This window comes from Eschrichtius robustus, chromosome 7 (genome assembly GCF_028021215.1).
Source record: "Eschrichtius robustus isolate mEscRob2 chromosome 7, mEscRob2.pri, whole genome shotgun sequence".
Lineage (NCBI taxonomy): Eukaryota > Metazoa > Chordata > Mammalia > Artiodactyla > Eschrichtiidae > Eschrichtius > Eschrichtius robustus.
Window position 1 is genome coordinate 6,276,865 of NC_090830.1, and position 25,295 is coordinate 6,302,159.

The 25,295-nt window shown below is 41.2% G+C and overlaps 1 protein-coding gene across 6 annotated transcripts in view; it reads left to right on the top strand.

The window, feature by feature from the left end:
* LOC137767005 (zinc finger protein 33B-like) overlaps window positions 1-18,154 on the top strand; it is a 101,662-nt gene extending 83,508 nt beyond the window's left edge. For 2 of the 6 annotated variants that reach the window (XM_068547530.1, XM_068547535.1), the window contains 3 exons: window positions 10,441-10,567; window positions 10,849-10,944; window positions 14,704-18,154. In XM_068547530.1, coding sequence (XP_068403631.1) covers window positions 10,441-10,567; window positions 10,849-10,944; window positions 14,704-16,184 — 1,704 coding nt within the window. In that variant the 3' untranslated portion in view covers window positions 16,185-18,154. Of the gene's footprint in view, window positions 1-1,367; window positions 1,387-2,344; window positions 2,411-3,025; window positions 3,057-4,877; window positions 5,127-10,440; window positions 10,568-10,848; window positions 10,945-14,703 lie in introns of those variants that run through there. The other 4 variants (XM_068547531.1, XM_068547533.1, XM_068547534.1 and 1 more) reach the window with 4 other exon arrangements.
* The last annotated feature ends 7,141 nt before the right edge of the window (window positions 18,155-25,295 follow it).

Genomic DNA, 25,295 nt, shown 5'->3' on the forward strand with positions numbered 1-25,295 from the left:
CTACATCAAAGACTGGGACAGTGAATATTTGGGGGCAAATTTTAGAAACCAGAAATGAACTAGTCCCTGGATGGCAAAGGGCAGGTTGCAAAGGAAATGTCATTTCCCTGGGGAATTAAAACAGCATGGTCTCGAGAAAGAGGTCATTAGTCACAGTTAAGGAGGTTCTACTTACAGCCTTCCCTAAAAAGTCTCACCTTCCTTGGTTTACTCTCATTATTTCCAGATTCTGAATGGAATTTACACCATGTCCATCAGCACATATGGCATTTAAGAATATGCTTAAAAGATTCTTATGAGAAACTGTGTACAGATTTGGAAAATAGTTTAAAAATAGACCTTACCTCAAAGCACTTCACTTTTTTTTTTTTTTGGAGAGCTTTCTGTGGATTATTTCCCTCAGTGTATAAACAATATTAGTGAGAACCTGCTAAAACAATACAGCATGAGTATTTTTCTGGTTTCAATGGTGGGTAGGGGGTAAGACCAGGAAGAGTTGCTGAGTAAGCATCCTGGGCCTTTTGTGGCAAGGGAGGCTGTCTATCAGCTTGTCTAGATATGGGACTGAATGGGAAGGGAAATGTGGGGTTAGAAAGCTGTCAGTGTCAAACAACAAAAATGGAGCCACGCTCCTTATTACGATTTACCCCTGACGTTTGAGAAATGTGCTATGTTTTATTTCATTGATTTTGAAGTTAAGTAAGCTGTTATCACATTCTATGAGGCCTGCAGCTTGAAGCTGGTAAGAGAGATGCAGGTTCTATTGAATGCCTTGTTTAAGAGCTCAGTGTTGTGCATTTTAAGAAGTGAAATGAGTGCTTTGGTTACTATCAATAATGTCTAGAACTTCAAAGGGGATAAGAAGTGTCTTGGTGAGGCCTTGTATTGTGGTTTTAATATGTGCAGAGACATGCGTGACCTTTATATTTTGGGTATCTGTTAGGCAAGAGGTTCTCAGAGTTACTTACCTCAAAGAGGGCCAACTTTGGATAAGGAATTGTTATTGCTGTCATTGAAAAGAGCATTTGGCCTAAGAGTCTGTAAGAATGTGCAGATGGGGCTGATTGTTGGTCAAAGCATCCAATGTTAAGATGACAGGCTGAATTTGTGATAAGTTGTAGTCAGCTACAAAGTTAGAGAGCACAGTCTCCACATAAGACTACCCTCACTTCTGAACCATCTACAAGTTCTGAGGATTCCCCAAGTCACCCCCAGGTTTGATAATTCACTCACTGAAAGCTGTTCAATTTGTGATTATGTTTTATTACAGGGAAAGGATATAGATTAAGATCAGCCAAAGAGACACATAGGGCACAGTCCAGGAGGATTCCAACTGTGAAGCTTCCTTTTCTTCTTCATGTGTAAGCAGGACACATTATTCTCCAGGTATTGATGTGTGACAATACGTGTAGAGTATTGTCATCCAGGAAAGCTCATCCAAGCCGCATTGTTCAGTGTTTTTATTGGGGTTCCATTATGTAGGCATGATTGATTGATTACCCACGTGGTTGAACATGGTCTCTGGGTTGACTGACACTGTATGATCTAAAATCCCCACCCTAAGTCACATTGTTGGTCTTTCTGTCATGGCCAACCCCACCCTAAGACTGTACATGTATGGCCAGACCCCACCCTAAATCACATTGTTGAGATTATCCCATAAAACCTAAGGCTCCTAGGCAAACAAAGACACTACAATCAGGCATAACATTCCAAGAGCCCAGAGATTACCTCCCAGAAGCCAGGACAAAGGCAAGACCTTCTCTTTGGGGAAGGCCACATTATTACTGCACAAAAGTTCAGCCAGTTGTGCTGACCCATCCTTGAGTCCCATCCTTGATCAAGGACATCCTGGTTAAGGGATAAAGCAGTAGCTCTCCAGCACATTCCATCATGTTTGATGGTGGCACTGCCATCTATGAAATATATAAACTCCATTGCTGTTCAGTTAGTTGATCTCAAGCAGCTCCGCAAGTAGCCATGGAGTCTGCAGAGGGTTCACCTTCCCTTGGATTCAGACAAGGGACTCAGAACAGGAGACGTCACCTCCTCCATGAGATCATGCTTGCAATTTGTGCATGATGGCAGGGCTGTTAAGGTACAGCATGCATAGCCGGGTAAAGATGTGTCCCTTCAAAGGTAAAGGCAAATGGTGGCTGAGAGGCTGTTAAAATAGGCACTGAACAGAATATGTTGACCAAATCTGTGACTGCAAAAGTGTTTACCTATTGCTCACTGGGTGAAGTCAGTAATTTCAGTAATACTGGGTGTGAGGGTCTTAATGGGTGGGACCGTGGCATTAAGAAACAGAAATCCACCATGAGGCACCATTTATTCTTTCTAGGTTTAAGAACAAGCCGAATTGGGCTGGTAGATGGAGAAGCAGTGGGGGTGATCACTCCTCTTTTAGGTAGGTCTTATATAATGGATTTCAATTCTTAAAAGCCCTGTTTTAATTTATAATCATCTGTATTAACTACTTTAACTAGAGAGGAAGCTCTGTGAAATCCTGTTTTGTCGAGCTCAATGTAAGTGCCAAAGATTTAATTTAATTTTAACTTATTACTTGTTGGGTCAGGTTGAGTCAGAGTGTCATGCCCACTATGGGATATTTTAGAGCAATGGGTACCTATAACAATGGGGAATTTAAGCAAGACAGTAGTTCTGAGGGTTAAGATAAGGTGTTCTCTATTTTATGATTGGTAATTCTCCTAAAGAGAATAGGGGCTACTTTGGTACAGGGTACCCTGTTTAAAATTTAGCAAGTATAACTGTTAACTATAGCCTCAGGATTGATTAAGGCCATGAAAGTTTGCCAATTGGTGCATCTCAGCAGATGTAAAAGTTAATTTAACTTATGTTGTAGAGGTGCAAAAGCCAGTCAACACCCTTTTTATTATTCTGCTGAATAAATTTTTTCTTTAGTAAATTTTAGGTTTTGAATTGGATCAAAATTGTGAGACCTGTTTCATCTTTTTCTTTCTTCCCTCATGTCCAGCTTTGTTGCTTTTGTTGTCATTGCTGGGTATACTTTGCAGGTCCTTTCTATCCTTCTCGTAAGTATAAATTTCTTCCTCCAAAAAGTCTCAAAGCAGAATTTTCAGGGTTAAGGACTTCCTCCACGGCATTTGTAGGGGTCTAGCGAGCCATCTGCTTTTAGGAGCGACTCTTAGGAGTGACGTGGTAATTGCTGTTACTCCACATGACTGACCACAAAAGGCCCATATATTGCACAGGATAGTAGTCTTTCTCCTGAGCGCTCTATACAATGCAGACCACTGCCTGGTTGACATACAGCCAATGGCCACAAGGTTAAGTCCAGGATCCTAGTGTCTGTTACGGTTCATGCTGGAGTGGAGACACACAATTCAATTTTAGGCACACATGTAGGTCTGGGCTGAAACACATGACCCAAAGAAGGACCCTAGTTCCACACTCTTGTCCCTAAACACCAGTTATACACAATTCAAACTGAGTGCAGTTTCCAGCTTTGGTCAGTAAAATCTATGGCAGAGGCAGAGGCTCAGGATGGACCCAGCAAGTGCAGCATAAAACAACAGCTCAAAACACATTCTTCCCATCAGGTAACAAAACCTGTTAGCTAGCCAAAAACCAGAGAAGAAAGACCCCTAGATCGTGGTGCTCGTTGTCTAGATTATTCTGCTGCCAGGATATAAGTGGCCCCACGGAGTGCAGATTAAAACCACTCAAGCCCAAATTTGGTTTGGATGTCAAGCCACACATGCACCAAGAGGGTGTAAAAAGAGTTTTTACTCACATCATGTGACTTTCTGGGCAGAGCAGGGTAGCCCCCAAGCTGATCCAGAACCTGCTTGAATGCCTTGAGAGAGAGTGGGAAGGAGTGGCCTGGTTTTTATTGCAGTTAGGGGCTAGGGTTGGGAAAGAGAGCACACATGTGGGCCAGAGGATACATGGGTTTCCTTGTCAGTTGGCCTGGATGTGGGGCAGAAGGGAAAGGCAGAAGTGGGCTTGAAGCCTACAGCAGTCAGAATTTAAAATGGAGTCAAACTGTGCTGATATACCACCTTTTGTTTATTCATTCCCCAGGTGATGGGCATTTGGGTTGTTTCTACTTTTTGGCTATAATGAATAATGCTGCTCTGAAAGACTGTATACAGCTTGTTAAAAGGAAACGGACACCAGACTTGAAAATCCCCCAGCAGACAAAACCAGTTAGGCCACATAAGCAAAACTTAACATAGGTTATTTCTTGAAATGCCTCTGATAATCATAAACAAAACTTAAGTCATCTTCCTAAAATGGTGTTAGATAATCACTTTTAACTAATCTCCTGCTGTCTGGAAAACATCATTGTAATAACTAATCATTGTAAAGGTTAGATACCTTCTCATTCTCACTTTGTAAACCATTCTGTAAGGACATGCCTCTGAGCTTCCTGACACGTTCAGTTTGAAGTCTCCCTGGTTCACAGTCTGTTCTTCTGTATGCACAATAAACTCTTAAAATTTTAACTTGATCTGGTTTTATATTTGGCAGACTCTTTGTGTGGATATATGTTTTCCTTTCACTTGGGTTGATTCTATGATCCTTTCTAGGATTCTGCATTGCATTTAATAGTCATGTCTGCTTAGGCTGCTCTTGGCTGTGATTATATTCAAAACTCATCACTTTCTAATTAAGTGCCTTCATTTTACTCATATCTGTGCTCTTGAGACTATTTATTTATCTGCTTTATCAATATGGTGGAAATACTATTGAATATCTCTTCCCAACTCTCTTCAATGACATCATGTGAGTAATTTGAAATTGATCATAACAGGAGTATTTATTTATTTATTTTTATGACAGGGGTATTTATGCCTCAGAAATTGGCAACCACAACTCAAGGCTTTTTTTTTTGAGAGCCTGTTATTATATATTTTATTCTGTTGATTCTACATTCCTTCTCTTTTAAGGAACCAAGAGGACATTGTCTCATAGGAGGGCATTTTACCCAGTAGTGTGCAGATTTTGCAGGAAGGTAAATCAAGGAGCTATGGGGGAGGCCAGATCTCTTATGACTCATTTCTCTTTCCTTGTGTCTCAGTTATATCTTCACAGGTCTCTATATTTTTTAAAGAAAGCAGAAAATGAACAAATCCCAGGTGAGTTTTTATAAATGTAGAAACAGATAAATGTCAGCTTAGCAGGAAATAAGCAGATTAGTACCAGGGCAAAGGTGGTATGTCACTGACCTTCAAGTCCTTAATGTTTAAGTTATAGATGCTAAGCTGTACATTTGTTTCTGATAGCAATAGCAGACATTATTTCAGGAAGTGCATTGAAAATAAGGATGAACCAAACTGATTCTTCATGGGACATGAAGACTTTCCTGACATTGGAGTCTGAGAACAGCCTTTTTGTTATTGGTCATCAAAATGTTGATCTTGGAAAAAAAAAAAAAAAGTGTTGATCTTGGGACTTCCCTGGTGGCACAGTGGTTGAGAATCCACCTGCCAGCGCAGGCGACACAGGTTCAGTCCCTGGTCCGGGAAGATCCGACATGCTGCGGAGCAACTAAGCCCATGCACCACAACTACTGAGCCTGTGCACCACAACTACTGAAGCCCAAGCATCCTAGAGCCTGTGCGCCACAAGTACTGAGCCCATGCACCGCAACTACTGAAGCCCTCATGCTCTAGGGCCTGCGTGCTGCAACTACTGAGCCTGCATGCTGCAACTACTGAAGCCCATGTGCCTAGAGCCCGTGCTCTGCGACAAGAGAAGGTCCCACTCGCCGCAACTAGAGAAAGCCCGTGCACAGCAACAAAGACCCAACACAGCCAAAAATAATACATTTTTTTAAAAAAGTTGAACTTGTGAGCAATATTCTAATAACAACCTTGAAATAAATGAAGGCTCTTGCCACTTATGGAAGAGGGCATGGTAGAAACAGAGGGCATATTGCCAAAGCATAACTGCTATAAATTATCAAGAGACCATAATACCAGAGTCTAAATAGATAGCTGTTCTGTGGTCCAGCTTAAATCTGTGATAAAATCTAGTATTTTGAGGAGTAATGAAATGGGCAGTCCAAAATAATTTACTGTAACTTCTTCATAAGAAGTTTTTTGGGTTTTGTTTGGGTTTTCATATGCTGGTTTTCAGCAGAAATTTCAAATTATGTTTTCTGGAAAATATTTCTGCACATCAGGTTTCCATTGCATGCAAGTTTGGTTCTTTCCCAACAGCTGCCTGAATTTGTTCTGGTGAAGGTCACCAATGAGTTTGATCTTATTGACTGCCAACATTTCATCTTTTGCAATAAAGCATTTAATATCTTGTGTCCATCTAAGCACTACTTTAGATGCATCTCATAAATTTGTAGTTCTGTTTTCATTTTTGCTCTATGTAAAGTATTTTCCATTTTTTCTTGAAACTTCTGTTCAACCCGTGGGTTATGTAGAAGTATGTTGTTTAATTTCTAAGTAGCTGGAGATTTCCACAGACCTTCCTGTTATTGATTTCTTGTTTGGCTAGAGCGCATAATGTATATGATTTCTTTTCTTGTAAATTTGTTGAGATTTGTTTTATGGCCCAGAATACACTCTATTTTGGTGAATATCCCGTGTACATTTAAAAAGAAAGTGTATTCTAAAGTTGTGGGGTGGAATGTTCTATAAATGTCACTAGGTTTAGTTCAGTGATAATGTTGTCTGGGTATTCTATATTTCTCCAATTTTATTTTTACTTCTATCAATTACTGAGATAAATATTGAAGTCTCCAACTGTATTTTTTTTTGCCTGTCTATTTTTCCTTTCAGTCCTATCAGTTTTTACCTCATATATTTTGAAACTCTTTTGTTAGGTGCATACACATTTACTTTTGCCTTGGAGAATTGACCCTTTATCATTATGTAATGTGCCTCTTTATTTTTTATAATATCCCATCTTATGCAGTCTATTTTGTCTGATATTAATGTAGCTGCTCCAGCTTTCTTTGGATTATACCATAGTATTTCTTGCTTTATCCTTTTACCTTTAATTTTTCATGTTTTTATAGTTAAGGTACACTTCTTATAGCCAGTCCTGTTTTTTTTACCCAATCCAACAATCTGGTTTGATTAGAGCATTCACATTTAATTTGATTATCGGTATGGTGAATTGAGATCTTCCCCTTCCTAGCTATTTTCTATTTGTTCTATTCTTTGTTTCTCTTTGTCTTTTTCTTCTCTTGGATTAGTTGCATATTTTTTATTACTCCATTTCATCTTTCCCATTGACTTATTATTTATACCTCTTAAGTTTTTAAATAGTTGCCCTAGGGTTTATAATATACATTTTTAGTTAATCAGAGTCTCCTTTCAAATATTAAACTACTTGATGTTTAATATAATGACCTTACAACAGTATATTCCCAATTCTTCCCTCGTGTCCTTTGTGCTATTATTACATCATACATTTTACTTTAACATATGCTATATACATACAATACAACACTACTCTATTTGCTTTAGACAGTCAGTTGTCCTTAAGAGCAAGGATCACAGTCTACAGCCCATAGGTAAAATTCAGCTCGCTACCTGCTTTTGTAAATAAGTTTCTTGGGAACAGACACACACATTCTTTTATGTCTTACCTGTGGCTACTTTCACACTACAGTGATAGTTGGACAATTGCAATATTTAATGTATGACCCACAAAACCTAAAATATTTACTGTCCAGCTCTTTAAAGAAAAAAATTTCCAACCTCTACTTTAGAGCAATTAAAAATCAGGGCAGGAAGGATTAATTTAACTACCCTTTATTTATTCCATTTCTATCACTTTTGTGTGTGTGTGTAGATCCAAGTTTCACTCTGATTTCATATTCCTTTCACATTTCTTAGAGAGTAGTTCTGCTGGTGAAGAATTCTTTAAATTTTTGTTTTTCTTGGAAAGTTTTTTCAATCATTTTTGAAGATATTTTTGATAAATATAGAATACTTGGTTGACAGTTATTTTCTCTCAGCACTTTAGGAATTTCACACCATTGTATTCTACTTTGCATGGCTTCTGGTGAAAAGCCTGCTTTAATTGTTATCTTTATTCCTCTTTTGTAGTATTTCTTTGTTTACTGGCTACCTTCAAGATTTTCTCTCTTTTTAAGCGGTTTTAATATGTTGTGCTTAACTGTGCTTTTAGGGGGACTTTATGCTGCTTGGTATTCTTGAGATTCTTGGATCTTTGGTTTGTTTTCTGTCATTAATTGGGATAAATTATTTTTTTAAATAAATTTATTTATTTATTTTTGGCTGTGTTGGGTCTTAGTTGTGGTGTGCAGGCTTCTCATTGCGGTTGCTTCTCTTGTTGCGGAGCACGGGCTCTAGGCACATGGGCTGTGGCACGTGGGCTCAGTAGTTGTGGCTCACGGGCTCTAGAGCGCAGCCTCAGTAGTTGTGGTGCATGGGCTTAGTTGCTTCACGGCATGTGGGATCTTCCCAGACCAGGGCTCGAACCCATGTCCCCTGCATTGGCAGGCAGCTTCTTAACCACTGAGCCACCAGGGAAGCCCTAATTGGGATAAATTTTAAGCCACCGTTTCTTAAAATATTTCTTCTATCTCATTCTTTCTTTTTTTTCTGGGTCCCAATTATGCATATGTCAGAAAATTTGATTGTATTTCACGGCTTTTCCGTGTTCTGTATTCTTTCACCCTCTTCACTTTTTCTTCTCTTTGAGTTTCAGTTTGGGTAATTTCTGTTGACCTGTCCTCAAGTTCATTTATTCTTTCCTTGATCGTTAACTGTTGCTGAGCCTGTTGAAGACATTCTTCATGTCTGTTTTTCTGTTACTGTGTTTTCATATCTAGCATTTCTATTTCCAGCATTTCTTTCTGCTGAAATTACCCATCTGATTTTGCATGTCGTCCACCATTTTTGTTAGAGTCTTTAATGTATTAGTTATAATTACTTAAAATTCTGTCAGATGGTTTCAAAATCCATGTCATATCTGAATCTAGTTCTGATGATTACTTTGTGTCTTGGTAGTATCTTGTTGGTTTCTTTCCTTTTCATATACTTCATAATTTTTGGTTGAAACCCACATATCTTGTGTTGGACTCTAGACCAAGGTAAATAGATTTTATTCCTGGAAATGGGCATGACTTTCCTGGTAGGCTTTTAGTCCAGGGCTTTGAGTTAATCTAGTTTGGTGTTGGCAGGATTTGAGATTTGTTGTTTGTGTTACTACCCTCAGTGCACCACAGGCTTCAAATTTCTGTAGAGATACTTTGTGTTTTAGGATAGGGTTCGTTTACCAAAAGTTACGTCTGTTTCTTTCTAAGTTTTTAGGTTTTCTCTTTGTGCCTCAGAGAGAGTCTTCTTGCATGCTTTTTATTTATCTCTAGTCCATCTGTCAGCAATACTCTATAGGTACTTGTAATTCCAAGCTTGTTAGCTTCGTGGTGGGAAGCAGTGGGCAGAGTGTACCTTATTCCAATACAGCCTCAGTCTCGGGGATGCTCTGAGTCCCTGGGTCTTCGGGACGTGGCCTGCTTGGTTTTCTTGCCCCTTCCCCAGCTGTAGTTGTAGGCTCAGTGCATAATCCTTCCCTTCTCCCAGGAATACAGTAAGTGCCCAGTGGGGTTTGTGGAGAAAAGTCCTTTAAGAAGGTGCAAGCCCCCTCAGTGTCTGTGGCCCACAGGGGTTTCACACTTTTTGCCAGCCCATACCCAGTGTTCACCAATTAATATGTCACCTATTCTGGTGGGATTCTTTCCTGTGGTCCAACTCAGGTAGGCAAGAACATACATTTCCTCTCTCCCTGCAGGTACTGTCTGTTCCGAGTTTTGGGGCACTTCGAGTGCTTTGAGAACGTTGGCTCTCTGATAAATTAGAAGGTGTGAATTCTAAGTCACTAGGCCCATTTCATTGTAGAAATGAGAGTGATTCTTTTTCTTGCTTTCTATATCCTGAGGCAGAAGCTAAAGTCAACCCATGAGTTTTTAATGCCTCAAATATTTTGTTTGTGCTATGTTTCCTCATAAAGAACATCCATCCAGCATGTTGAAGGCCTTAAAGCTTTTCCTCTCCAATTAAACACAAGCTATTGACAAAAAAATAGAGTTAACTTTTCTTTCCTGACCCCAGTATACTTTTTACATACTCTAATGTATACTAGTAACATCTTATTTTTGGAGTTTTTGAGTGTATTGTGTTTGTGTAGTGTTTAACTTTTTGGAGAACAAGAAGAATGTTTTATTCTTCTTACTATTCACAACAGCCAGGACATTTCAAGGCATAGTGCATTAATAGATTAAAACAGAAGCAGGATTTAAAAAAAATTATTTCCCTTTTATAAAATCTAGTATGAAATAATGTACATATCATAACATATAAACTCTCAGCAGTGAACCTAGTAAGAATTAGTTTCCATACATCTTTTCTGTGCCACCCCAATTCTGACCACTTCAGACTGAGCAGAAATGTACCGTTCCAGGGGTCAATGTCGTTCAGGGATGTGACTGTGGGCTTCACCCAGGAGGAGTGGCAGCACCTGGACCCTGCTCAGAGGATGCTGTACAGGGACGTGATGCTGGAGAACTATCACAACCTTGTCTCAGCGGGTAAGCAGAGTTTCCATATGAAAGTGTGAATAGCATGCATTTTATTTCTTAGACACCAAAACTTGTGATCTTTTGTGGTTAATATATTATTGAGGCTCTTGATTCAGGAATCTGAGATTTTTCATTTCTTTTGAGTACCAGGAAGAACGTATTTTCACATCCCATGAAAGGTTTAAATGAGCCCATCAAGGTGCTGCTCTAGAAACCCTACCTTCTCCCTCCTTCAGAGTTGCTATAGCCCATTCAGTGTGGCCCAAATTCTGTCATTTCTCCTTCTACAGGGTATTTCATTACCAAGCCAAAGGTGATTTTCAAATTGGAGCAAGGAGAGGAGCCATGGATATTAGAGGAAGAATTTCTATACCAGAGCTTCCCAGGTGAGTTAGTGAGTACCAGGCAAGATGAAGCCTTGGGAAATTATATTCTAGGTGGTTGGTTTAGGAGTTGATCATTTAAAATGTTTTTTAAGACTCTCTTTCTAATGGCACCTCCTTTGGAAGTGTAGAAAGGATAACTGTATGATAAAATTAAAAGAGGGAAGGGTAATGGCTGAGAAGGAATGTAAGCTGATTTTCTGATTGTTAAAAGCTCGGGGTCCAAAGATATCATTTATGCAGACAAGTCAAGTAATACAGGCATTTGTATGTTTAATAGTACAAAGATAAAGACTAAGATAGGTAATAAAACCTACTAAACTTTGGTTTGTGAGGAGAAGAAACACTGCCTTCACTGTTATATGTCGTAGAGTATTACTCGATACTATCTAAACAAATAGGTAATTAATGGAATTATAAGGTCATACTTATAAGATTGACTACTATAACAACATTACAGCCTTCCTAATTGCAGGATTGTATTTTTGTTTGTACTGAAAAACAATGAAAAAACACCTGTAATGTGCCTAAAGAATATTCGCAAACAAATAAAAGGATATCATGCTAAAAGAAAACCCTCATAAATCCTACAAAGCAGAAATACGACATTGCCTAGTCACAGTCTGATAAAACCAGAAATTGGTAACAAAATTGTCAAGCTCACAAGACAAGTTATTTCTTTTATTTTTCCTTTTGTATTCTTGAGTATTTTTTCTTAGTAAACTTCTAATATTTCTCATATTCTAACTTCCTACTGACATCAAGAACCATATTTCCTCATACTTTTACTTTTTTCCATTTCCTGTTTTAGTTGGTGAAGTTTTGCTGTTGGTGGTGGTGGTGTTTTTGTGTTTGTTTCACCTTGAACATCTTCTTTTTCAGTAGCCTGACAGGATAAAACTGTGCTCCCCGTATCATTTATTTCATGATATTTAATTACTTGCCTGACATTGATTATCACATTATGGTCTGATTTGGCTTCCTTAATTTTATTTTACTATTGCCCATACTCATGCTAAACATCATTTGATCCCCTCTCCTCAGATGCCATTTAGGCATATGAGATATTTTTCTATGTCACACCTTTCTTCATTGTTTGCTTTCCTTAACTAGATACTAAATAAATTAATAAATGAAAAGTGCTCAGAGCATTACTTAGTATATTATAAAAGGTTATTTTTACTGTTACTACATTGCATATCCTTAAAGTGTGGGTTAAGTTTGTCATCTTCCAAGAAACAGCTCCTGGTGTTCGGGCCCACATCTTCTCTTTCTTCTGTCAACACTCAGCATGTAGTGGGTCTTGTACACAAGACTAAAACTAAGCCAAAGTCATATAATCTGTTACCTAATAATATCTAGCTTTTTTCACACCTGGTTTATGATCTAACAAAGAAAATGGCCACTGGGTTACTCTTTCTTACTTTGGTTATATACGTATAACCTGACATAGACTTCCAATAAACACATGTTGATTGGAACCAGATAGAGGAAGAACTTCATATTCTGAAAACACCATGAAGGAATTCTTTCTGAGTACATGCTCAGGTCATATTGGGACCTAATTGCACATGCCTTGTGATGCCTTACCATGAATCTTGGAATTTTTTTACTAATTGGAGTGATGAATCATAGATTTCTGATTTTATGTAGAATTCTGCTCAGCTCATTAAAGCCATCACCTTTCAAAAAAAAATTGGGATGCTTAGCGATAATTCTGGTTCGTCAAATATAAAATGGCATAGCGTCTAAACGTTTGTGTCTGAAAAAGCTTTCCAGGTAATGATGATACACGTAGCATGCTGGGGTCTATTGATTTAAAATCACTCAAGTTCAAAGGAAATAAGAGAGCTAACAACAGCTGCTGTGCGCATTGGTGGTTGTTAGATCGGAGCAAACTATGGCCTGTAGACCTACCACATGTTTTTGTGAATAAATTTTTTTTTTGCAGGACAACCATGCTCATTTGTTTGTTTTTGCAGCACAACCATGCTCATATGTTCTTTGGCTGATTTCATGCTCTAATAGCAGAGTTCAATATTGTGACAGATGGTGGCCTGTAAACCCTGAAATATGTACTATTTTGCCCTTTAAGGAAAAGTTTACCATCCCCTGGTTATAAGAATGAGAATAAAATTGCATGAAGCACTTCAAATTCAGCATTTAATTAAGAAAAACTTGTCATATTTTTTCAAATCTAAGAGATCATAGTTTGCAAGTAGACCATTATCTGATGAACGATTAAGGAAAAAATATTCTGCGCATTATACTGTGACCTGCTGATCACAGGTCTATGATTAATTGTAAGACACACCCTGATTTTAGAATGTTCAATATATGTGTTTTACGGTAGATGAAGTACAGTACGTTACAAAGCAGTGCTATCTAAGGTTGTGTTAAAACAACAGGTCTAGACAGGAACTACTTTTAGATTTAGAGTAAGTGTAACTTTTGAAAGTTTAGAAAGTAGGAAGATTTGAGATGGCATTCGTGGAGATTTGGAATAATAGTATCATTATGACATTTTTTTTCTAGATACTAAATAGAGCCAAGGCTGAGTGAGAGAACACATTTTCAGCTTGTTGTGAAGAGTGGGCAGTTCAATGAGACAAAGAACTGACTAGACTGGGGCAGAGGTTATTGATTATGGAGCTGTAGAATGGTAGCTTGAAAATCTGATGGACATTTAGTTAGTGTAAATTTTGTTTGCTAGAATGATGACTTGTAATAGTTTTCTATGTGGTACTTGGTCAGTGGTTTTTCAGCTCGGGATAGACTTCGTTGCACTGGATAACAAATGTGAACAAGACTTTCTAAATGGTAAATAAACACGATTGTTACTCATTTTCTAGGACTGGATTGAAAAATATGTCCCTTAAATTCTAATAGTATGTAGAAGCCTGAAATGTAGAAATGTGAGATGTGAAATATAAAGCAAAATTAAGTGTTAGTATTGTGTCATGGGCAAGGTTTTAAGGAAAAGTAAGCGAAAGTAAATGTGATTATCATGGTAGTTTACCTGTCGAACAACTATGATAGATCAATATTAAGGTATCACAGCCAAAATAGAGCAATGCGTCAGATCTAGATTGCCACAGGATGACTTAGTCTGCCATTGTTTTGTATTTTCTTTTGTACATTCCTGTGAATCATGGCTAGAAGGGAAATTACAGTGCAAGCTAATAACTCTTCCCTCAAACATGAGGCAGTTGGTGCATTCAGAAATTTACTTTGCCGTTATGTGTAGAATGGAAATAAGGGAAGTTCAACTGGAGCATGAAAACTTGTCACAATGTTATTAAAAACAATGTAGATTTGAGGGTATTAGACCTACTTTGTAGTCCACCTCTTTGTTTTCCACATTAACACCTTTATCTACTGGTTTTCCTTGTCACTGAAATTACTCTTCATTAGCTCAGTTGTACCCATCCCAGTCTCTGTGATTTTCCTCCTACCCGAAGCTACCACTTCTGTAAAATCTTCCATCCTCTATTTGCTGTTTCTTGAGTTTACATTTTCATTTCTACCTACTTTGAGAGTTCTGTTTGTAAAATGCTGAATAATTACGTCTGCCTATTATTAGCTTTTCTCCCTTTTTCCACATTTGTTTTCCCAAACAAACTAGATGGGGAAGAGTCACTTTGATCTTGAGAGACTCCTGAAACCAAAAGTCAAATATATAGTACGACATTTGTATCTTAGTCCAATTCTATTAGAAATCTGTTCAAATTCTTATGGTATGTTCAATATTTTCATTTCTAGAAGACTGCAAAACTCATGACCTAACAGAGAGAATCCAGGACAACCAAGACAAATATTTGCCACAAGTTGCATTCAACAACAAAACATTGACTTCAGAGAAAATTAATGCTTTAGGAAAATCATCTAATATGAGCACAAACTTTGTTTCTTCAAGAATAATGCCTTATAAATATGACTTATATGGAACGAGTTTGAAAAATACTTCAATATCAATTAGTAGTAATAGAAACTTTTCAAGAAAGACGCCTGATGTGTTAAATATACATGAGAAATTACTTGTTATTAAGGAGGAAAAATCTCATACTCAAGGGGATTCTTATGAAAATGAGAAAGCCCTTGATCGTAATAATGGTATTATTCAGCACCTAAATATCCAAACTTCAGAGAAGACGTTTAAATATAATAATGGTGGGAAAGCCCTAGAGAAAAAGACCGTGATAATCCCACATAGGCAAATTCATACAGGAGAGAAACTCTGTGAATATAACGGGCATGAGGAAACTTTCTGTGAGAAGTCCTCTCTCTTGAAATGTCATGGAATCTACGTGGAAATGAAACAACATGAAAGCAGTCAAATTGAAAATAATTGCAGCAGAATGTCACACTTCACTCAACTTCAGAAAAATCAGAGAGGAGAGAGGCTATTCAAATGTAATGAATGTGGGAAAACATTCAAGCACAAGTCAAACCTCACAGTGCATCAGAGAACACATACAGGGGAGAAACCCTATGAATGTTCTAAATGTGGGAAGTCCTTCCAACAGAAGTCAACACACATGGTCCATCAGAGAGTTCACACAGGAGAGAAACCCTATGAATGTAATTTATGTGGGAAGACCTTCAGTCACAAATCAGCTCTCACAGACCATCACAGAACACACACTGGAGAGAAACCCTACAAATGCAGTGAATGTGGGAAGTCCTTTTACCGAAAGTCATCCCTCACTCAACATGGGAGGACTCACACAGGGGAAAAACCCTATAAATGTAATGAATGTGGGAAAACTTTCTGCCAGAAGTCAGCTCTCATTCAACATCAGAGAACTCACACAGGAGAGAAACCCTTTCAGTGTAATGAATGTGGTAAAACTTTCCGTCAGAAGTCAGCCATTGATATACATCAGAGAACTCACTCAGGAGAGAAACCCTTCCAGTGCAATGAATGTGGGAAATCTTTTCATATGAAGTCAACTCTTACTAAACATCAGAGAACTCACACAGGGGAAAAACCCTATGAATGTAATGCCTGTGGGAAGAATTTCCATCAGAAATCTACCCTCACTAATCATTTGAGAACTCACTCGGGGGAGAAACCTTATAAATGTGGAGAATGTGGAAAAACTTTCTGCCAGAAATCAACCCTTACTAATCATCAGGGAATTCACATAGGACAGAAGCCCCATGTGGCACAAACTGGCTGTGTTTTTCCCAATACTCATTTCCTTTTTTGTGTGGGTACACAACTAGTTAAGATTTTCTAGCTTTCCCTTGATACACATGAGGTTATGCGATCAAGCTCTGGATCAGAATGTGGGCATAAGTGATGTACATTATTTCCAAGCCCATGAAAGACCTCATTTGGAATCCTTTCTACTTCCCACTCTTTCCCTGTCAAAGATCATCCTCAGGACAGCTTGGGAGCGAGGCATTAGAGATTACAGATTCACAAGTTGGAAGAAACCAGGGTCTCTGAATGACTCCCTGAGCAGAGCCCTCCCTTCTCTACCATGACTCTTAAGTCTTTTCAGGAACAAGAAATAAACTTGCATTGTGTTGAGCCATCACATGTTCAGGTCTGTCTGTTGTCATAGCTTATCTTAGCCATCCTGTATTTCATATACCCTGTGGATCTAATGATGGAGTGAGAAACACTGTATGTCAGAGAATTCAGTAAGAGAGAAACCCCTGTCAGTATCCTGCATTTTAATAACCCTTCATCAGCAAGTCAGACATTTTGTAAATCAGATATTTACCATGGAAGAACCCCAAGATGAAATGGCTGTAGGAAGATTTTCACAAAGACACAGATTTTACTGAACATCAGATAATTGAGAGTAGAATAAAACCTTATAATCTCAAAACACATTTCAAAATTTGTATATCAGAGAATATGTGACAGAAGAAAATTGTCAGTTTTAGAAATGTTGGGGGTGGCTTCCCTGGTGGCGCAGTGGTTAAGAATCCGCCTGCCAATGCAGGGGACACGGGTTCGAGCCCTGGCCCGGGAAGATGCCACATGCTGCGGAGCAACTAAGCCAGTGCGCCACAACTACTGAGCCTGAGCTGTACAGCCCACAAGCCACTACTGAGCCCACGTGCCACAACTACTGAAGCCTACGCGCCTAGAGCCTGTGCTCTGCAACAAGAGAAACCACGACAATGAGAAGCCCGCGCACCACAACGAAGAGTAGCCCCCACTCACTGCAACTAGAGAAGGCCCACGCACAGCAATGAAGACCCAACATAGCCAAAAATAAATAAATAAATTCATAAAAAAAATGTTGGGGGAATCTTCATCTGGAAATAATCTAATTCTAGAAGCAAGGTTTTGGATGCAGTACCAAATATCTTATTAGAAATATAACACAGTATGTTTACTTAGTCATGCTCACCATGGAATATGTAGCTTTAAAAAAGGCACAAATGAGTTGAAGCATCAGAGTAGCAGCTTTCAATGTATGTGAATAGCCTCTGAGCTATGTCAGGCTGATACGCATGAGTATGCTCTTTAACACCTATTTCATGTATGTTTGATTTTTGTTTTAGACCCCAAAATAATCATAGTGGAATGATGACGCTTACCTAAATAACTTTATTTATATCAGGGTTTCCTGTACTAAATACTGTTGTTGTTTCATCATATATTTACACCACAACATATATTTTAAAAGACACATTGAATGCATATAATGCCACATGTCCTGTGTTCTCTTTGGTGACATATATAAATGGGTATAAACATTGTTACCAAACTGTCCTTTCAGTAAATGACCCAAACAGTGTTTAATAGAATCAAGGTTTACTTAAAGTATGCAACGAATCAGCACACAATTGTTTATAACACACATCTGAGTTAATGTTCAAGAGTAGCCTTGAACATTAGTACTTATACTTTACAGATTAAAAACAGCACTTGTTGAAGAAGTTACCCCTATTTTACATTTTTGATATGTCTAAGTGATATGCTTATATAAATTTAGGTGTGAAGCCCAGATTTTATGTGAGCCAAGAACTGTGTTTGTATTTAGTGTGGTAGAATGCCACATTTTTCTTCCTTGAATTATGTGACATGGCATTGTTTTCTCAGACAAACTGTTCTATTTCTGCCACTTATCATTTGTGTGACCTATGTAGTGATTTAATCTGTCTGTGCCTCAGTTTCCTCATTTGCAAAATGGAGATACTATTACCTACTTCACAGATACTGAATAGTTTGACTTGGAGTGTTCTGTTATAGCCAAAGGCATTTATGTTCAGAACTTGAACTTTAGAAATAAAATTGTCTATCATTCCATTGTTTGAAAGGAATTTCTATTTGTTAAGTTGATACAAGAAGATTCTTTTTAGAACTTTCCATTTTGTCAGGTGTCTTCTCTTTAAAACATAGGAAACAAATGTGTTTTAAGTTAAATTGAATGATCAATTGACCCCCTTCTGTTACTGCTTGATTAAATATGGTACAAAGTAAAGACCCAACTTTGTTATTTTCCAGATGAATAGCCAGTTGATCTCTCACCATTTGATTTATTCATCCTATTTCACTGATTTGAAGCCCCTTTTTATTTTTTTTTAATTTTTTTTTATTTTTTAAACATCTTTATTGGAGTATAATTGCTTTACAATGGTGTGTTGGTTTCTGCTTTATAACAAAGAGAATCAGTTATACATATACATATGTTCCCATATCTCTTCCCTCTTGCATCTCCCTCCCTCCCACCCTCCCTATCCCACCCCTCTAGGTGGTTACAAAGCACCGAGCTGATCTCCCTGTGCTATGCGGTTGCTTCCCACTAGCTAGCTATTTTACCTTTGGTAGTGTATATATGTCCATGCCACTCTCTCACCCTGTCACATCTTACCCCTCCCCCTCCCCATATCCTCAAGTCCATTCTCTAGTAGGTCTGTGTCTTTATTCCCGTCTTGCCACTAGGTTCTTCATGACCTTTATTTTCCCTTAGATTCCATATATATGTGTTAGCATACTGTATTTGTTTTTCTCTTTCTGACTTACTTCACTCTGTATGACAGACTCTAACTCCATCCACCTCACTACAAATACCTCCATTTCATTTCTTTTTATGGCTGAGTAATATTCCATTGTATATATGTGCCACATCTTTATCCATTCATCCGATGATGGACACTTAGGTTGCTTCCATGTCCTGGCTATTGTAAATAGAGCTGCAATGAACATTTTGGTACATGACTCTTTTTGAATTATGGTTTTCTCAGGGTATATGCCCAGTAGTGGGATTGCTGGGTCGTATGGTAGTTCTATTTGTAGTTTTTTAAGGAACCTCCATACTGTTCTCCATAGTGGCTGTATCAATTTACATTCCCACCAACAGTGCAAGAGTGTTCCCTTTTCTCCACACCCTCTCCAGCATTTATTGTTTCTAGATTTTTTGATGATGGCCATTCTGACCGGTGTGAGATGATATCTCATTGTAGTTTTGATTTGCATTTCTCTAATGATTAATGATGTTGAGCATTCTTTCATGTGTTTGTTGGCAATCTGTATATCTTCTTTGGAGAAATGTCTGTTTAGGTCTTCTGCCCATTTTTGGATTGGGTTGTTTGTTTTTTTGTTATTGAGCTGCATGAGCTGCTTGTAAATCTTGGAGATTAATCCTTTGTCAGTTGCTTCATTTGCAAATATTTTCTCCCATTCTGAAGGTTGTCTTTTGGTCTTGTTTATGGTTTCCTTTGCTGTGCAAAACCTTTTAAGTTTCATTAGGTCCCATTTGTTTATTTGTGTTTTTATTTCCATTTCTCTAGGAGCTGGGTCAAAAAAGATCTTGCTGTGATTTATGTCATAGAGTGTTCTGCCTATGTTTTCCTCTAAGAGTTTGATAGTGTCTGGCCTTACACTTAGGTCTTTAATCCATTTTGAGTTTATTTTTGTGTATGGTGTCAGGGAGTGTTCTAATTTCATACTTTTACATGTATCTGTCCAATTTTCCCAGCACCACTTATTGAAGAGGCTGTCTTTTCTCCACTGTATATGCTTGCCTCCTTTATCAAAGATAAGGTGACCATATGTGTGTGGGTTTATCTCTGGGCTTTCTATCCTGTTCCATTGATCTATATTTCTGTTTTTGTGCCAGTACCAAACTGTCTTGATACTGTAGCTTTGTAATATAGTCTGAAGCCAGGGAGCCTGATTCCTCCAGCTCCATTTTTCGTTCTCAATATTGCTTTGGCTATTTGGGGTCTTTTGTGTTTCCATACAAATTGTGAAATTTTTTGTTCTAGTTCTGTGAAAAATGCCAGTGGTAGTTTGATAGGGATTGCACTGAATCTGTAGATTGCTTTGGGTAGTAGAGTCATTTTCACAATGTTGATTCTTCCAATCCAAGAACATGGTATATCCCTCCATCTATTTGTATCATCTTTCATTTCTTTCATCAGTGTCTTATAATTTTCTGCATACAGGTCCTTTGTCTCCTTAGGTAGGTTTATTCCTAGATATTTTATTCTTTTTGTTGCAATGGCAAACGGGAGTGTTTTCTTAATTTCACTTTCAGAGTTTTCGTCATTAGTGTATAGAAATGCAAGAGATTTCTGTGCATTAATTTTGTATCCTGCTACTTTACCAAATTCATTGATTAGCTCTAGTAGTTTTCTGGTAGCATGTTTAGGATTCTCTATGTATAGTATCATGTCATCTGCAAACAGTGACAGCTTTACTTCTTCTTTTCCGATTTGGATTCCTTTTATTTCTTTTTCTTCTCTGATTGCTGTGGCTAAGACTTCCAAAACTATGTTGAATAATAGTGGTGAGAGTGGGCAACCTTGTCTTGTTCCTGATCTTAGTGGAAATGGTGAAACCCCTTTTTAAATTGTATGCAGAATTACCCTTTGAAGTGGCTATTGTATTTTTAGGCTCTGCATTCCTGTCCACATTATTCTGCTGGTGCATAACCCAGATGGGCCAATTATAGGACACTGCCTGCCTTGAAAGGAGTCCTTCAAGCTGAGATGAAAAGATGCTAATCAGCAACGTGAAAACATATGAAAATACACAGGACACTGGTAAAGGTGAAAATAGAAAACTGTAACTCCGTATTAGGATTGTCTGTTACCCCCTAGAAGTAACAGACAATTAACAAGTAACAGAAGACAAGGATTGTCTTCTACCCCCTAGAAGTTAAAGGAGTAGTACAAATAGCCACTGTAACTATATTCTGTGTGGATTTGGTGTGTGTGTGTGTGTATGCCATATTTGAAAATAACATGCAGTGTGGAAATGTGCAGCATTTTATGTGAGTATGTAGGCATATATTATCTGACAGGACACGTGAAGTCCTTAATCAGATAAGACTATCAGTAAGGAGATGATTTTATGAGAGAATATTTATAAATTTGAGCATGTGATTTTTCCCCATCTCAGTGCCTGCCTCTGGGTGCCTGACTCCTAATGAAGTCACTGGGAAAATTGCTTATCCGGGGATTTCCAGCGCGGCTGAGGATCTTTTTACTCCAGCTGACTAAAAATCCTCTTGATCCTGGTGAAGTTGACTCAGTTTATACTGGGGTTGGGCCTGGGTAAAAGGTGTCAGCCAGCCTCAGTATTGAGGAGAGGTATTTAAGGACAGGAACATGAAGGCAGAAGCAAATAAGATTGTCCAGTCTGTCTGGTGACAGCAGCACATCATTTTCCAGTCTGACCCTGGGCCACTATGTGTCTAGCCAGAGAAGCCGAGCCTGCCAGGATGGGTGCCTGCTGAAGACGGCTGTCTTGCTGCACCCAGCACTGTGGTAACAGGTGTGGACAGTGTAGCCAGTGTCTGAGTCTGTTATCCCAGCTCCAGCTCCTGCTACCTGTATGGCCTTGTGTCACTGTGTCCTGATCTCCTAGGCCAAGGATTGGACACCTCATCGGGATTGCTTTGGAAATTAGAAACCACAAGATCTTAGGAAGCTCTTGCACATTCCTCCCTATGTGGGGGCAGTTTTCTTCTGGCCACCCAGAGAGTGCTTATTGGAGTGTACACACACACGCACGCCTGCAGAGTGACGTTAAATAAGGACTATGGGGTGGGATCAGAAGAGGACATGCCTGAGGACATCCCTAGAAATACATGCTAGAATCATCCCCACTGGGCAGGTGTGGGGAGAGAGACAGGCCTTGAGAGACCCAAGTGCTGCCGAAAGGCAAGTCCGTGTGCCCAACACACAGTGAGGCCAAACGATACCAAATCGCCGGAGTTGGGAACAGAGAAATGTTTATTGCAGGGCCATGCAAGGAGACGGGTGGCTCATGCCTTAAAAAACCCCAAACTCCCTGAAAGCTTTCAGCAAAGCCCTTTTATAGGAAAGGTGAGGGAGGGGCGTGGTTAGTTGTTGCAGACTTCTTGGTGTCAGATCCTTTGTTCCTGAGGTCAGGTCATAGGTCACGGTGTGCCTTTAAACCTCCACCAAAACAAATGTTACTCTCTGTTCTGCAAGAAAGGGAAAGGTCCCAATGCACAGCTTTCACCCTTTGAGGTCCAGGCCTGGCTGAGAGAAGGGGGTCCCTGCTCCGGGGGCGGGAGGCGGGGGGTTACCCTGCCCAGGAGCGTTCGTCCAGCACCCAGTCTGCGTCCTCCCGCCAGTGCCCAGGCCCGGCTGAAGAGGCAGATCTCAGATGGTGGCTCCCTCAGGGCCGGGTCCCCAGACCCTGCCCAGCCGTCATCGCTGGGGGAGCCAGGCACCCAGGACCCAGCTGGCCCTCAGGCTCCTCAGGCCGCCCAAACAGTGCGGGCCAGGTCCCCCAGACTGTGTCCCATGCAGCCTGCCGCTGCCGTTAGGTCGCAGAGGCAGGGATGGGGGAGAGGTTGGTTCACTGCCGCCTCAGGCCCGGCCAGTGGGCGTCGTGGCGAGGGCTCTGGAGCCCTGCAGGACACACCCCCAGCCTGTTCCCTGGGCCCCCAGCTCACCCGCCAGCCCGAGGCCGGGGAGCTGGAGGGCCCCAGGGAGAAGGCCAGGATCTGCCTCTTACCTCACTCTCCACCTGACGACCACTACTCCCCCGACCATTGGCTCAATGCCCCCCGTAAGGGTCGCTCATTGACAGTTGCTCACTTGGGGGCGGGGCCCACTGTAGCGCCGACCAATGGCTGAGCAGGACCTCTAACGCGGCTCTAACCGTCCCGTATTAACGGTCTCCCGGTAACTGTTGCCTGGTAACAGCGTGGGGGAGGTGGGTAACGCTGGCAGCAATGGCCGAGTGCTAAGGGATGCACACTGCAGCACGCTATTACACTAGGAATTATCCAGGATGGAGAACAGGTAAGAATGAGGAGTTGAGTCTGGAACCCAGGTCTGTCTCCTCAAAGCTGCGCACAGACCCTCCCCGGGAGCGGTGGAGAGGGCTGTGAGGTGTGACTGTGTGAGACATGGGGTTGCGTGGAGAAGGGGTGAGCCGTCAGCAGCCCAGAGGGCTGTGTGTAGAGGTGTTGTCTGAGGAGGGGATTCAAGTAAGGGGCCCCCAGGAAGTGAAGTCACCTCCTTGGCAACAGAGCCCAACAGAACTCGGAGCCCCGGGAGCCAGGCACACACGTTCTAGCGACAGCCCCACAGCCCGCTCACTTGGCTGGAGACGCTTCATAGAGACGGATGTTCTCCTGCTGTGTCCTGACTTCCCAGGGCTTCTGCTTCAGGAAACCCCTGAGTGGGAGGTTTCTCAGATGCATTAGACGGTTCAATACTTAACCTGGACGACTCTGGTCCTTTACCAGGAGGTCCCAAAGAACACAAGGTGGCCTAGAGCAGGCCAGTCCAGGCCGGCCACGTCTGGGAGCCCTCCCTGGACAGCCTCACATCCCCGCATCTCCATGTGGGGGGAAGGGGGACTTGAGGGAAGGTTTCCCCTCTGGGCAGGAACGCGTGGATGGGAACTTGGTCACCTGGTGGTCCTGTCATGCTCACACTCAAGCACAAGGGTGAGAGAGGATTCCTGAGGTGCCTCTTATCTGTGCCAATGCGGATCCAAGGCCCTCAGGTTGTCATCTTTTTTCCCTCTTTGTTGGAGGTCTGTGCAGAGAGTGGTGTGCGTGTGTCTGGAGTGGAAATGGCTGGTGGGTCTGAGGGGCAGCGCAGGCGGCAGACAGGGCTCTGAGCTTTGTGCCTGGCTGCCGGGCTCTGTGTTCACAGGGCTCCACACAGGAGATCGGACAGGAGCCGGTCCATGGCGCCCCCTGCTCCGTCGCCCTGCAGGAGGGGCGGGAGCCCCACACCAGCACCAGAGCCCATGGCAGGCTCAGGGTGAGTGCCAGCGAGGAGGAGACCCCACACCCAGGAGGCCCCAGAGCCTCCCTGCCCCTCCCCTGGGTCCCTCCTGGTGTCCTGCTCCCAAAGGAATCTGGGCCCCCATCTCCTCTCCCACCCGCCCTCACGGCCCAGGCCCTGCCTTTTCCAGATGCAAAGTCACTATCCACATATACGTGGGAATCTCAGAAAGAGACTTTCATAGGATTCCACTTCATTTAAAAAAAAAAAATTATTTATTTTTGGCTGCGGTGGGTCTTCGTTGCTGCGTGCGGGCTTTCTCTAGTTGCAGCAAGCGGGGGCTACTCTTCGTTGCAGTGCTTGCAGGCTCTAGAGCTCAGTAGTTGGTGGCGCACGGGCTTAGTTGCTCCTCGGCATGTGGGATCTTCCCGGACCAGGGCTCGAACCCGTGCTCCCTGCATTGGCAGGCGGATTCTCAGCCACTGCGCCACCAGGGAAGCCCCCACTTAATGTTAAGTCAAGTTTGTTTCTGCATTTTTCTACAGATTTTCCTCTTTTAATTCCATCCTCAGGTGTCCATGTTGGCCTGACGATCCTGACGCCTCCCACCCTGGGATCAGCTTCTGTGTTCTCATCCCCAGAATGGGATGTTTTGATAACAATCACAGGGATGATGCAGTTAATACAGGGGGAGCTGTCAATGCTGTGCTACAAACTGCCCTGAGATAGTGACACGTGTAACCATCGCCCACCGCCAATTCTACTCGTGAAGCCAGAACCTTTATTCTGCTGAGGGCTCTCCTGTCCCACCTCTTGCCACAAGTCCCTGAGGCTTGGGGATTCTGTCTCAGCTGCAGCCCCAGCCCTCCTGGTGTCCTTGGTGCTGCCTCTGACTCATGTCCCTGCTCTGTTCCACCCCAGGGGGAAAACGTGTCCACAGGGGACAGGAATGAGACCTGCATGGTGTGGCGCGTCCAGGCAGGCAGGCTGGAGAAGCTGGTGGGAAACCTGGTGCCTGCCTTCCTGGGCGGGGACCCCTCCGACCTCCCCACATTCCTGGGCTCCTACAGGGCTTTCCCTACCACCCAGCAGATGCTGGAGCTTCCCTTCACAAGGTGAGCACTCTGCCCCTTATGGGACATTGGTGACTCGGCCACCTA